This window comes from Populus euphratica, unplaced genomic scaffold (genome assembly GCF_000495115.2).
Source record: "Populus euphratica unplaced genomic scaffold, PopEup_1.0 scaffold829.1, whole genome shotgun sequence".
NCBI classification, from domain to species: domain Eukaryota; kingdom Viridiplantae; phylum Streptophyta; class Magnoliopsida; order Malpighiales; family Salicaceae; genus Populus; species Populus euphratica.
This window is the reverse complement of record NW_011500691.1, coordinates 78632-93255: the sequence shown is the minus strand read 5'-3', so window position 1 is coordinate 93255 and position 14624 is coordinate 78632. Positions and strand designations below refer to the sequence as shown.

At 35.1% G+C, this 14624-nt stretch overlaps 2 protein-coding genes across 2 annotated transcripts in view; both read left to right on the top strand.

Annotated features, from left to right (window-relative positions):
- The window catches only part of LOC105116013 (RNA polymerase II-associated factor 1 homolog), a 13814-nt gene extending 4769 nt beyond the window's left edge, over positions 1-9045 (top strand). The window contains exon 10 of the mRNA XM_011013144.1: positions 8963-9045. Coding sequence (XP_011011446.1) covers positions 8963-8979 — 17 coding nt within the window. The 3' untranslated portion in view covers positions 8980-9045. The remainder of the gene's footprint in view (positions 1-8962) is intronic.
- Positions 9046-9063: 18 nt separating this feature from the next.
- LOC105116014 (uncharacterized) lies at positions 9064-9790 on the top strand. The gene is made up of 4 exons (XM_011013145.1): positions 9064-9076; positions 9120-9193; positions 9311-9454; positions 9541-9790. The coding sequence occupies exons 1-4, from the start codon at positions 9064-9066 to the stop codon at positions 9676-9678; spliced, it is 369 nt and encodes a 122-aa protein (XP_011011447.1). The 3' UTR covers positions 9679-9790.
- Positions 9791-14624: the final 4834 nt, after the last annotated feature.

The following is a 14624-nucleotide window of genomic DNA, read 5'->3' as shown; positions in this document are numbered from 1 at the left end:
GAATTCAAAACAAGAAAATTCAACCTTCAAGTGTGAAGGCGGTTTTTGGCCGACGGCCGACGGTGTGAAAGAGGCCGGTGGCTGGCGGCTGGCGGCTGGTCGGTTGGTGGCTGGGCGGTGACAGCTGGTGGCTGCCTTCCTTGACCTTCTGGATTGAGTTTACTTCAACAAATCTCCCCCTTAAACTCAATCGAGAGATATCATTCCAAGCATGAATTTCAATATAATAAATACTTCTCTTTTCAATGGCTTGGTAAAGATATCTGCAACTTGATCATTTGTCTTGCAGGATATCAGCTCGACTTCTTTGTTCATTACATGCTCTCGGATAAAGTGATGACGTGTATCAATATGTTTACTTCTTTCATGATACACCGGATTCTTTGCCAATGCAATCGCTGATCGATTATCGATATAAATCTCTGTAGGAGTTTCTTGAGGAAATCTCAAAAACTTCAACAAATTCCTTAACCATATTAAATGGCATACAACTGAGTTGGCAGCAACATACTCAGCTTCACAGCTTGATAACGTGACAATTGATTGCTTCTTGGATGACCATGTGAAAGATGTATCTCCCACAAAAAATACAAACCCTGTTGTACTTTTTCTTTCATCCAAATCTCTACCCCAATCACTATACGAGTAGCCAGTAAGATTGAAATTTGTACTTGAGGTATAAAACATACCTTCATTTATTGTGCCTTTGATGTAGCGAAGAATTCTCTTGACTGCATTCAAATGAGACCGGTCTGGCTTCTCCATATATCTGCTGATCAATCCGACTCCGTAGAGTATATCTGGTCTGGTACATGTCAAGTACCTTAAGCTTCCTACTAAGCTTTTGAAGTAAGTTGGATCAACATTTCCAACTTTACTTTTCCTCAATTCCACTCCATTCTCAACTGGAGTTGATACCGGATTGCAGCTTTCCATCTTGAACCTTTCAAGAATATCTTTAGCATAACCGCTTTGGGATACAAAAATCCCTTCTTCTTTCTGCACCACTTCTAAGCCAAGAAAATGTGCCATCAGACCAATGTCTGTCATCTCAAACTCTTGTACCATACTTTTCTTGAAGTCTTCGAACATGGTAGGATTGTTGCCGGTGAATATCAAGTCATCAACATATAGGCACACAAATAATATGCTGCCATCTGCTTCTTTCTTCACATAAATTGCATGTTCATATGGACATTTTTCAAATTCATTATCTTGAAAATACCTGTCAATTCTGGTATTCCAAGCACGCGGAGCTTGCTTCAAACCGTAGAGGGCTTTCTTCAACTTGTATACTTTGCCTTCATTTTCAGTGTATCCAAGTGGTTGTTCAACATAGATCTCTTCTTCTAGGAAGCCATTCAGAAATGCTGACTTCACGTCGAGTTGATAGATCTTCCATCTATGTTGTGCTGCTAGTGAGATCATCAGTCTAATTGTCTCTAGCCGGGCTACTGAAGCAAACACTTCTCCATAGTCAATGCCTTCTCTCTGTTTGTAGCCTTTCGCCACTAATCTTGCTTTGTATCTTTGCACTTCTCCTTTTGCATTCTTCTTTGTCTTATAGACCCATTTGACACCTATTGCTTTCTTGTTTTCTGGTAGATAAGTCAGCTTTCAGGTATCATTCTTCTCAATAGCATGTATTTCTTCATCCATTACTTTTATCCACTTCTCTTCTGTGATAGCTTCATTGAAGCTAAGTGGGTCACTATCTGCAAAGAAACAAAATAGAGTTGTATCTTCCATTACTTGAGTGGCGTCATACAGCTCTTCTAGATTTCTCATCCTTCTTGGTCCTTCTGATGAGGATGCTGATGATGGTTCTGATGATGATGGTGTTGATGATGATTCAGGTGTGTTTCTCCTGTTGAATACAGGAAATCTATGTACTGGACTTTGTGGCTTATCTTCTGGTACTATCGGACCTTCTGCAAGTACTGTTGGTACTTCTTCATCTTCAAGGATCAAATCAGTGCTGATCCATTTAACTGCTTCTTGGTCATCATTCCATTGCCAAGTTTTATCTTCTTCAAAGATAACATCTCTGCTCATAATTACCTTCTTGGTGATGGGATTATATAGCTTGTATCCCATCCTTCTCTCACCGTATCCGACAAAGATGCATTTCTCGCTTTTATCATCAAGTTTGGTCCTTCTTGCATCTGAGATCTTTGTATATGCCACACAACCAAAGACTCGAAGATGAGTAACACTTGGTTTGTGACCACTCCATACTTCTTGTGGAGTGACAGCTTGCAAACTTCTAGTTGGGCAACGGTTCAGTAAATATACTGCACATGATACAGCTTCAGCCCAGTATTGCTTGGGCAGCTTCTTTGCTTTGAGTAGACTTCTTGCCATATCAAGAATTGTTCGATTCTTCCTCTCAGCTACACCATTCAGCTGTGGTGTATAAGCTGGTGTTGTTTGATGTCTGATGCCTTGTTGTGTATAAAAGGCTTCAAAGTCATTTGCTGTATATTCTCCACCTTGATCAGATCTCACGGTTCTGATCTTATAGCCACTTTGCTTCTCAATAATTGCTTTAAAATCTTTAAAATAATTGAACACTTCTGACTTCTTCTTCAGAAAATATACCCAAGTTTTTCTGCTAAAATCATCAATGAAAGTGAGGAAGTACCTATTTTGTCCAGTCGACATAGGCTTTATAGGACCACACACATCTGTGTGTACTAACTCCAATGGCTTGTTTGCTTTCCAGTTGACTTCTTTGGCAAAACTGGATCTGTGATGTTTGCTGAGGACACAACTCTCACAAACTTCTTCTGGATGATCAATGTGGGGCATACCTTTGACCATCTTCTTGCTTGCTAGCATCTTCAGATTTGTGAAATTCAGATGTCCAAGCCTCAGGTGCCAAAGCCATTCTTCACTGTTGGTGATGGCACTCAAACACTTTGTTGCATCATATTGGATGTTTAAAGGAAACATCCTATTCTTGGACATTTTCACATAGGCAATTAATCTCCCATTGTAGTCTGTAATTGTCAGATGACAATTCTTCATGTAAAGTGTATAGCCTCTCTCCAAAAGTTGACCTATGCTCACCAAGTTCTGCTTTATCGCTGGGACATAGTAGACATCGGCGATGTAGCTATGATTGCCATTCTTCAACTTGATTGGGATGTTTCCTTTACCTTTGAATGGAACTTTTGACGTATCTCCAAAGGTGACAAAACCTTGTATGGTCTCATCTAGATCACCAAATAAATCTTGTTGGCCACACATGTGATTGCTGGCTCCAGAATCAAGATACCAAATATTCTCTTGATTCTTGTCAAGTCCTTGTTGGACAAATAATGCAGCTGCTCCTCTACTATTGACATCCTCTTCTGTATAATTGACTCGCTCACGTATCTCCAGTGGAGCTTTCTTTTGACATTCAGTGCTATAGTGGCCAAATTGATTGCAATTATAACACTGAATATTCCTCTTGTCACGGTTATTGTAACCGCCTCCTCTTCCTCTGGGAGTGAATGCTTGTTGTCCTCGACCTCCTCTAGTGGTGTTTTTACCACCTCTTCCTCTAAAACCTGTATTCCAAGAACCTCTGCCTTGAAATCGCTGAAATCCTCCTCGTGTTTGTTGACTTCTTCCTCGAGTGGTGTATCCACTTGTTAAAGTCTCCCCTTGCTCATACCTGTCTTTGAGAGACAACTTTACTTGTAAGGCATGCTCAATTGCCTTATCTCCATTTCTTTTTACAATCTTCTGCTCATGAGCTTGCAAAGAACTCATAAGCTCATCCACTGTCAACTTGTCCACTTCTTTGGACTCTTCAATAGCAACAACAACAAAATCAAAATTTGGATATAGGGATCTCAAAATTTTCTCAATAATTCGAGCATCTGAAAGGGCTTCTCCATTTCTTCTCATCTGATTGACTATCACCATAATTCTTGTGTGATAATCAGAAATGGATTCTGATGACCTCATTTGTAACAATTCAAATTCACCTCGCAAAGATTGGAGACGAATCTTCTTTATTCTGTCAGCACCTTTATATTTTTGTTGAAGAGCCTCCCATATTTCTTTTGATGTTTCTGCGGAAGCAATGATTTCAAATGTCGCTTCATCAAGACCTTGATAAATGATGGTCTTTGCTTTGTTGTCTTTCTTTCTATTGGCTTTGAGGACTTGCTTCTGTACCTCTGGTAGAGCATCTTCTGATTCTTTGGACTCTGGTTCCTCATAACCATATTGCACAATGTCTATACACTCTTGTGAACCAAGGAATGCCTTCAATCTGATGCACCAACTATCATAGTTGTCTTTGGTTAGCTTCGGGATGAGTGTTTGTGCATTTTCTATAGTCATTTTGCTCTTTAAATGACTATATCACCTTTTTGGGAGTTGAATTTGGCAAAACCGACACCGTAGATGGATCCAGAATGGTCCAAATAGTAGGGAACCGATCTGACTTTGTAGAAAACGGGTCCAAAATGGGGCGAACCGGTCCAAAAACCAATTCGGGTGGTTTCCTAGGTTGAACCGGGAATATTCCAAGGAATATTCTTTTTGACTTTGACTTTAAAATATGGCTTAGAGCTTGGCTTGGCTTCGGAATATGGCTTGGAGCTCGGCTCGGCTTCGAAATATGGCTCGCGGCTTGGCTCGCGGCTCGGCATGAGGCTTGGCTCGGCGCGGCTCAAATATGGCGCGCGTGTGGCTCACTCGTCTTCTTCCTCGGGGCGCGTGGGCTACAGTGCTGAAACTTCAGACGGAGAGTGTGGTCCACCCCATGCTCCGATTGATCTGATTTTTGCACCGTTGAGTTCGTATTGATGAGCTCTACACTGTGGAATGATCAAAATTTGTTTTTGACAACTTTGAAAATTCGGATATTTCCCAAAAATACCTCTGTTTTCTGACGAACGGGGCTCTGATACCAATTGTTGGTGGGAGAAACCACTTGTGGTGGCTTTGAAATACTTAGAGGGGATAAAACACACTCTTTTATTTCAAGAACAAAGCTTACAATAACATAAACAAAAGCTTACAACAACCCCTCTCTCTTTCTCTCTTTCTCTCTAGTGTTTCTCTCAATCTCTCCACACATAATTGCATAAGCTTAGCTATCTATTTATACACAAAATCAAAACAAGAAAATTCAACCTTCAAGTGTGAAGGCAGTTGTGGCCGACGATGTGAAAGCGGCCGGCGGCCGGCGGCTGGTGGCAGGCGGCTGGCGGCCGGCGGCTGGTCGGTTGGTGGCTGGGCGGTGACAGCTGGTGGCTGCCTTCCTTGACCTTCTGGATTGAGTTTATTTCAATAGAAGGGAGCCTGATGAAAGTGAAAAGAAAAGAAGAAGAAGAAGAAAGGGTGGTCAACAAGTTTGAATGTGCAGCTCCCACTTTTTTATGGTTTGGCGCATCCATCGAACCATTGTTTTCTCATTTTAAGAAGAAAAAAATTGCTTCAGATTTTTTTTAATTTTTTAATATTAAAAATAAAATACATTTTAAAAAATAATATATATATATATATGTCCGAACACCACTTCTATTCTTTTTGTCTCCCGCTTCATCTTACTCTGGGTAAAAAAAAAAGAAAAAAAAAACTTTCGAATTGAAGCATGGTACCTGAACCAAAATTATTCGGTGCAGCTTATATTAAAATTTGACAGTTTGTTAGGTTGTTTTTTTTTTTGACCCACTTTTGGTTGGTGGATTATTTCAGGAGAGAGAATAATAAACATCATTTTGGCCCAAAGCTTCCTAAAACTTGAGAAGAGAGAGGAATTTGATGAAAAATAAAGGAGAAGAAAGAAAGTAATTGGTCTATCACATTACTATCACTAAAACCTTTCAAAAAAAAATTCCATTAAAATATTTTTGAGCTCCTATCGGGCTAAAAACATAGATTACGGTTAGGAAATCTTTTTATTTAGTTCTATTTTATATTTTTTAACTGATTTAAAGATGTTTTGAATTTATAAACTAGTTTGTTGGAGGGTTAAAGGGTGTTCATTAGGTTTTTTTATGATAAATAGGTGGAAATTGATTTTTTATCTAAAAAATAATGCCTCGACTTTTTAACCACTTATTTGGTGATTTTAATCTAGACCAACAAGCAATATGTCATTTGTCACTATACTTGAGGTGTTATCTATTTTATTTTATTTTTGAATAAAAAAATAAACAATGTATTATTTATCTATTTTTTTAATTAAAAAAAAGGTCATGAGCATGGGCTTCACCTAGTAAGTCCACCCATGTTTGGCATGATTTGTTATTGTCCATGTGCATTGGGTTGCATAAGCCTTGGCATTGGCAATTTATTTTTATTTGTTGGTTTTTCTAAGCATGTCTATTTTTATTATCATGTGGAAATTGTGTGGTGGTGGAAGTTGACAACTTTAGATTACTAATAAACTATATTGGTAAGATGCAATCATGCACCGTAATAACTCAGATCTTGTACATCTTCAAGATGTTTATCATGTCCCACGTATGAAAGAAAATTTAGTGTTTGTAGCACAACTAATATCAACTATGTCTTGTTTGGTCCACATGATGTTAAAATATATCAGGATTGTGATTTTAACCATAATCTTGATCATGATGAGGAGCCAGATCAACAACTAAAACTCTCTTCTATTGATCCTTGGGGAAAAAAAAAGGTTCTATTATAATTTCAAAGTTCAAATTTCAAAAAGTTTTTTGCTTCTATACAAAGAAAAAGATGTTAAAGAAAAGCTTATTAATTTTGATGATTTTGATATGCCTAAAGTAGTTGGAGCATATATTAAAAGGATGTTTATATGTAATGAAAAGGTCTCACCAAGTTATATAGAAGAAAATAGCAATGATTCTGATCTTAATGAAGAAGATAATTCTAAATCTCCAATATCTTTAAAGAATTGTTCAAAAAATATACAAGAACAAAAGTTGGACGCAAAGCTAGAGTAGTCATCTACAAAGATGAATGTTGTTGTTCTAGTTAAAAAAATTATTCATAACAGTTATCCTTTTAGGAGAAGAGTTTTAGTGGCTAGAGACTTTCCTCTACTTTATGGATCCAATGCTCCATCTCTTAACAAGGAAGAAGGTGTTGTGCAGAAAAAATGTTTAGGTTTAGTGAAAGAAAATTTTATGGCTAATAATGTTAAGGGTAGAAGCTTTAAGAGAAAATTTTCAAATCTTTATGATGCTAAAAATGCATAATTAAAAGATTTAATTGATAACATTAAAGGTAAGCTACAAGAAATCAAAGACGCGCAAACTTAAAAGTCAATCTCAGTTGAAAAAGCTATGAATCTAGTTGAAGGTTTGGAAACACGCACATGATTTAGAAGAATGCAATTGATGTTGAGCACAATGGTGAAACTAGCTTTGCCAATGTCAAAGACATTTATGTTTGGTTTCTTTTTACAATCTTCTGCTCATGAGCTTGCAAAGAACTCATAAGTTCATCCACTGTTAACTTGTCCACTTCTTTGGACTCTTCAATAGCAACAACAACAAAATCAAATTTTGGATCTAGGGATCTCAAAATTTTCTCAGTAATTCGAGCATCTGAAAGGGCTTCTCCATTTCTTCTCATCTGATTGACTATCACCATAATTCTTGTGTGATAATCAGAAATGGATTCTGAGGACTTCATTTGTAATAATTCAAATTCACCTCGTAAAGATTGGAGACGAATCTTCTTTATTCTGTCAGCACCTTTGTATTTTTGTTGGAGAGCCTCCCATATTTCTTTTGATGTTTCTGCGGAAGCAATGATTTCAAATGTCGCTTCATCAAGACCTTGATAAATGATGGTCTTTGCTTTGTTGTCTTTCTTTCTATTGGCTTTGAGGACTTGCTTCTGTACCTCTAGTAGAGCATCTTCTGATTCTTTGGACTCTGGTTCCTCATAACCATATTGCACAATGTCTATACACTCTTGTGAACCAAGGAATGCCTTCAATCTGATGCACCAACTATCATAGTTGTCTTTGGTTAGCTCCAGGATGAGTGTTTGTGCATTTTCTATAGTCATTTTGCTCTTTAAATGACTATATCACCTTTTTGGGAGTTGAATTTGGCAAAACCGACACCGTAGATGGCTCCGGAATGGTCCAAATAGTAGGGAACCGGTCTGACTTTGTATAAAAAGGGTCAAAAATGAGGTGAACCGGTCCAAAAACCAATTCGGGTGGTTTGCTGGGTTGAACCGGGAATATTCCAAAGAATATTCTTTTTTGACTTTGACTTTAGAATATGGCTCGGAGCTTGGCTTGGCTTCGGAATATGGCTTGGAGCTTGGCTCGGCTTCAAAATATGGCTCGTGGCTTGGCTCGTGGCTTGGCTCGCGGATCGGCTCGGCGCGGCTCAAATATGGCGCGCGTGTGGCTCACTCGTCTTCTTCCTCGGGGCGCGTGGGCTACAGTGCTGAAACTTCAGACGGAGAGTGTGCTCCACCCCGTGCTCCGATTGATCTGATTGTTGCACCGTTGAGTTCGTATTGATGAGCTCTACACTTTGGAATGATCAAAACTTGTTTTTGACAACTTTGAAAATTCAGATATTTCCCAAAAATACCTCTGTTTTCTGACGAACGGGGCTCTAATACCAATTGTTGGTGGGAGAAACCACTTGTGGTGGCTTTGAAACACTCGGAGGGGATAAAACACACTCTTTTATTTCAAGAACAACAAGCTTACAATAATGAAAAGCTTACAATAACAACCCCTCTCTCTTTCTCTCTTTCTCTCTAGTGTTTCTCTCAATCTCTCCACACTTAATTGCATAAGTTTAACTGCCTATTTATATACGAAATCAAAACAAGAAAATTCAACCTTCAAGTGTGAAGGCGGTTGTAACCGACGGTGTGAAAACGGTCGGTGGCTGGCGGCATGCGGCTGGCGGCTGGTGGCTGGTCGGTTGATAGCTGGGCGGTGACAGTTGGTGGCTGCCTTCCTTGACTTTCTGGATTGAGTTTACTTCAACAAGTGTCTCTAGTTGTTAATGTTACTTAGCAAGCTTCTTTATAACCGCTGAACACAACTTTTCTTAATCACACCTCAATCAGATACGGGGGGGGATGATGCCAATGACCCTTCAACGTTCCTTGCTGAACACAACTTTTCTTAATCACACCTCAATCAGATACGGGGGGGGATGATGCCAATGACCCTTCAACGTTCCTTGTTTCATTTGATGAAGCTGAAGCTCGCTATTTGGTATCAACCATCTCTATCACACTTGCTCTCAGTGTACTCCATCATCATCACACACATTTTCTCAGTGCACAAAATCTACATTGATTACTGTGACTTTACACTATTTTTATGATGCAGCCTCTTCCCACAAAGATTAGTTTAAGAAAGAAGAGAGCCAGAGAGGGAAGATCAGGTGACGAGATTGAACATTTTCCTATCCCCTCAAAAGTAACTGTGAGGAAAAGAGCTGTCGCTGCTACAATTGAACAGAGAGATTTGGGGGTAATGATATGGAATCATCCACGAATTTTCATTTTTTAAACTGTGTTGTTTATTCCTCTATTACTTATATTAAACAATGGTTTCAGGCTATTTCAAATTCAAGGGGAAACAATTCAAGGATGGAGAGGTTCGAGGATGAGCATGGCCTTGGAAGACTACAGACGGTTGCTATAGACGAGGACCTTCACCATTCTAGTAGAGCTGAAGATGAGATGTCTGAGTGATCCTTTGATGGAAATGCTGTGAAACTTCTGTATTTGCCCTTTTGGGTTGGCAGGTGACTAGGTGGAGTTTGTGTATTCAGATGCTCGCAATGAAAAACTGAGTAATTTACCCATGCCATTCATGCCGGCAGTCGGAATTTCCTTTTTGCCCCCCAGATTGTAGTTGGTTTTAGTTTATACAGATTTTCTGACATCAAGAGGGATAGAGAAAGGAAGCTGTACAAAAGGTTAGACATTTTCCTCTAATGTGTTCAATTTGATCCATGTAACATCAAAATGCTTTTGTTTACTTTTACCTCGTTAAAAATACAAGCGCTTGCTTTGTTAGCTGTTGATAGGCGTGGGAAATAGTTAATAACCTACATCTGGTTCTTTAATCATTCTTTGATTTTGTATATTTCTACAATTCTTGACCAGTGAAGTTTCTTAGCAAAGGACTCGTCGCATTTCTTTGATATCGTCCATTCCATTTGCATGCAAAATCTTGTGAGCCCTTGAAAGAACAAATTTTAAATCAATTGCTGGTATCTTAAAAAATTAGTGTCAGTTACAGCTGTGCATGAGTTTTCATCTTCAAATTGATTGCTTGGAAAATAGATGTTCTTGGCAGTTAACAGGTCCAGATGGAATTCAGTGCATCAAAACAATAGTAGTCGATGTGTGGATCCACTGTTAAAAGTGGCATTGGGTTAAAAGGTATAAAGTCAGCCTTGGAGGGGATACAAACCTACGCGTTGTATCACCTTTAAGAGTATTAAATGTGACCCATGTTAAGAATTATAAACATCCAAAGAGGATGGTGAGCTTATTGCTATACTGGAGAAGAAGTCCTTCTACTCGAAGCTAGAAGAAGGCGAGAAAAGAAAACGAGGAACAACAATGTTATTGCTTGATTCCTCTATTTTCCGGGTTTATGAATGATATATTGCCATATCATCCATTTCTAAGAAGGAAAAAAAAAAAACATGTAGAATTGGGTATTCAAGCCCAGGTACCTAAACATGCATGGACTTGGGTTTCTAGCCAGATTAAGAGAATAGTTAAGTTTGATAATGATATTTTTCCTTTTTCTTTACAAATTTAATACAATTTTTTTTATAATTTTAATGTATTTTTTTTAGTTCATATTATTTTTTTAGTTTTTCTTCTAAAAATTTTGTGAAACTCTTCTTTTTTAATTTTAATGTATTTTTTTAATTTGCATTATTTTTCTTATTTAAATCTTGATTAAAACTCACTCTCATATTCATATATATATATTTTATGATTGTTAATCATTCAATTAAATAAAAAAATAAATTTTAAAAATAAAGTTATTAAACACAAATAAGGTTATGATCTAGATAATAAATTAGAAAATTTAATCTAGTTTGATCTAGGTCCATCAAAAAATCATCATCCCAATACTTTTTTAAAAGAAAACATTGTAGTGACATCGCTTTAAAAGATTTTTAATTAACAAAAAAGATGAATTGGGGTTTCTCCAAGTGTCTGGGTCACACTTTAAGATACAATGTTGTTATTTACTTTTAACCCCATTAAAAATTAAGAAAAAATTCAAAAAATTCAAAATACTAGAGGATATACATAAAAATCATGGTCAAATTAAATAAAATTAAAAATTTGATGGTCAATTAAAGGTCTAAAAACACAAATAAGAAACCAAGAACTAGGATGAAAATGATGCTGAACTTTAGGGATGATGATTAAATTAGGAGGGGTAAAATTGCATGAAATTAAGAGTTTTAAATGAAATTACAGGTGTAATTAAAACAATTGGAAGGACAAGGAATAAAGTGAAATTTATCAAATCTCAAATTAAAAAACCTTAATTTCTAGGGTTTAACCTAGACAAATGATAATTTGACCACTATTTAGTTTATTATTAACAGTTTTAGCTAATTGAGTAAGCAACTTTAGTAAGCAACTTTAGGCAAATGAATATGGCATCTTCGATCATCTTTGGGACTATAATCACCACAATTCAACTAAGAAATATCTCTTCTACAAAAATTAACTACTCCTATCAAACATTTATATCTCATTTTCTTCAATAAACTTTACAATATTTTGTCCATGATCAGCCATCATTATATTTTTATATTTTTTACTAATTGAGTTAGCTACAAACTTTCAAATTGAACAAGAATGGATCCGATCAAAAGGTATGCTTCTCCTCTACCAATTTCAAGTTGTCTGGATTCAATCGAAAGGTATGCTTCTCCTTTATCAATTTCAAGTGATCTCTATTAATATTTTGCTCCGATGAAGCCTTTACTAAGACACTTATTTATGCAAAATCACTTAATTTTTGTATATTCACATTTAAAAATTTTCAAAGGGTTATTATCTAGGGTCATAAATCTTTCAACTAAATCAAAAGGTGAGGGATGCATGTATTTATCTTTGAACAAAACAAAATCACCTAGACAAATTTATTACAAAACCAGCATCCCAAAAATATTAAAGGACAAAGGTTTTAATTATTAACATTCGTAGAAAACTCTCATTTTAATCAAAAGGTTATGCTTTGATCAGTATATGTTTGAATACATCAAAAACCCTAGCAAAATCCTATAAATACTCTTTAAAAATGAAAAAAAAACAAAAAAAAAAAAGAAACACAATGTGAAAAGATCCTAGCGTGGAGGTTCAAAAGCCTAACATAGAGGGTCTAACAAGCTTTGGAAGGAAAAGATAATAAAAAAAAAGAGAAGAAAAACAGCAATCGGTGGTTAACAAGCTTGGAGAAGGTATAACCATGTAAAAGTTCAAAGGTGGAGTCTATGTGACCTTTCTATTTATACTTTCTTAAAGTTTAAATCTTTTCTTGAGATTGCTTTAGCTTATCTTGTATTTTTTTTTTGTTTGTTTGATTTTGGTACTGGAATAATCTGATGGTTTTCAATATAGTCTAATTTGTTTTTGCTATAATAGTTTGTTTTAGTTTTGGTCAATAATATGTTAAAGCTAGCATTAAATGCATGATTCTTGGATTTGATGCTTGTTTGGTTCAATGTTTTTAACCTAATAACATGATGATGATGTATTTGAAGTATTTTGATTGGTGTTTGAATCTATTTTATAATAAAACAATAACATTCTTTTATTTATAGGTTAAAGATTTTGATGAATGTACAAAAATTTTATATTGTGTTAATTTTTAACTTTGATTTTGTTTCAGTTTAAACATTTGTTTTGGTTAAGTTTTTAGATCAAACATTGATTATTTATTTGATTCATGATTGAACCAATGTCTTTAGGTCAATCCATTTGGTTTTGTTTTGGACCAAGTATTTAAGACTTTGTTTGGTTGAACATCCTTTTGTTAATGATTTTTTGACCTAAGAAAATGTTTAGCAAGTACACCCTTAAATATATTTTGGCAGTTTTCTAAGGAAAGAAAAGATAATTTTTAAAAACATGGCCTTATAGAAATAAATAATAATAAAAAAGATTTTTCTAGTTGTATATGGCTCAATCCTTACAAAAATAAATTGTATTTTATTCAGAAAAGAAAAAAAACTAGCATTGTTTTTTTTAGAAAATATTTTTTATATATATATTTTTGAAATTTACAATAATTTTGTAAATTTTTTTATGGATTTAGTTAATATTTTCAATAACTCTAAAATTTTAATTTATGAAAATTAATAATTAATATTCTAATAAAAATGATGGACCTACCAATAAGTTGATATTTAAATATCAAGAATTAACTAGAAAATTATGAGAATTATTTTAGATATTCACTAATTTTAATTTGAATTATTTTTTCATCACAATCTACGATTTATGGAAAACAGTTTCACCTTTTAGAATAGAAGAACCTTATCAAAACACTTGTATGAATTCTTCCTATAAAATTTTACCTGGATATGTGAACCTATAATAAATTTAAAATGTTAGATTTATTCATGAACTTAAATACTTGTTCTGAGCCATAGACGGACCCGCCAGTTACGAACCTCATCAACACCTTTAAATCATATTCAAACTATATAATACAACTTACCTTATATAAAAAGCACTTAGGTTGTTAATACATTCCTTAACCATAGTCAATTTCTTACCTTAAAATTTCAAATAAGATTAGTCTACTTGAGTCTCCTATCTCCTAATGATCCTGAATCAAATAACTAAGTGATGATTCCTTGATCTCGATGCCGCAACACCGCACATATGTGTGCAACACACAAGTCCACCCAAAAACATCTTCTAAGTTAATATTTATAAAAATAAAATAAAACAACAATGTATACTATTCTTTAGCCAAACTAGGTCTTGACCAAGTCAACAAGGTCACACTTGGACTTGTCAAATTAATCAGGTCATATTAATTCAACTCTCACATGGTTTAAATTGCATGATTTAAGTTTTTTTTAATAACATTATGATAATAATGATATTTATTAATATAAACCTTTATTAATTTTATTAAACATACGTTTTAGAAAACACTAGATGGAGGGCTTGTGCTTTTCTGTCAAGCCATCCCAAAATCTTCCAATTGCAAAAAAGGATGCTAAAGTGATGCAAGTGTTTATAAAAAAAATAAAACAAAATATAAGATTCAAGTTATTGACTCGACTAAGGTTTAATAAATTCAACTAATATAAATAATATAAATTAAAAAACACACCAATAAATAAAACAACAAAAAATCTTGACAACTTAAAAAAAAAAGGTAAAAAAGAAAAAGGACTCAAACCCATCCATGTTAAGCATGCAAAATCTACGATCTAATTGTGATATATGGATAACCTCATAGAAAACAAACTGAATAAAACTATGAACTTCAATTATCAAACAACTCAATGCTTAATGGCAAAACTAAAAAAAAAAATTCATATAAAAAACAACAACAAAAAAAGATTCATGTCAACCTACAAAATCCTCGAGAACAAGCATAGATCAGGATAACCCCACAAAAATAAAAATAAAAA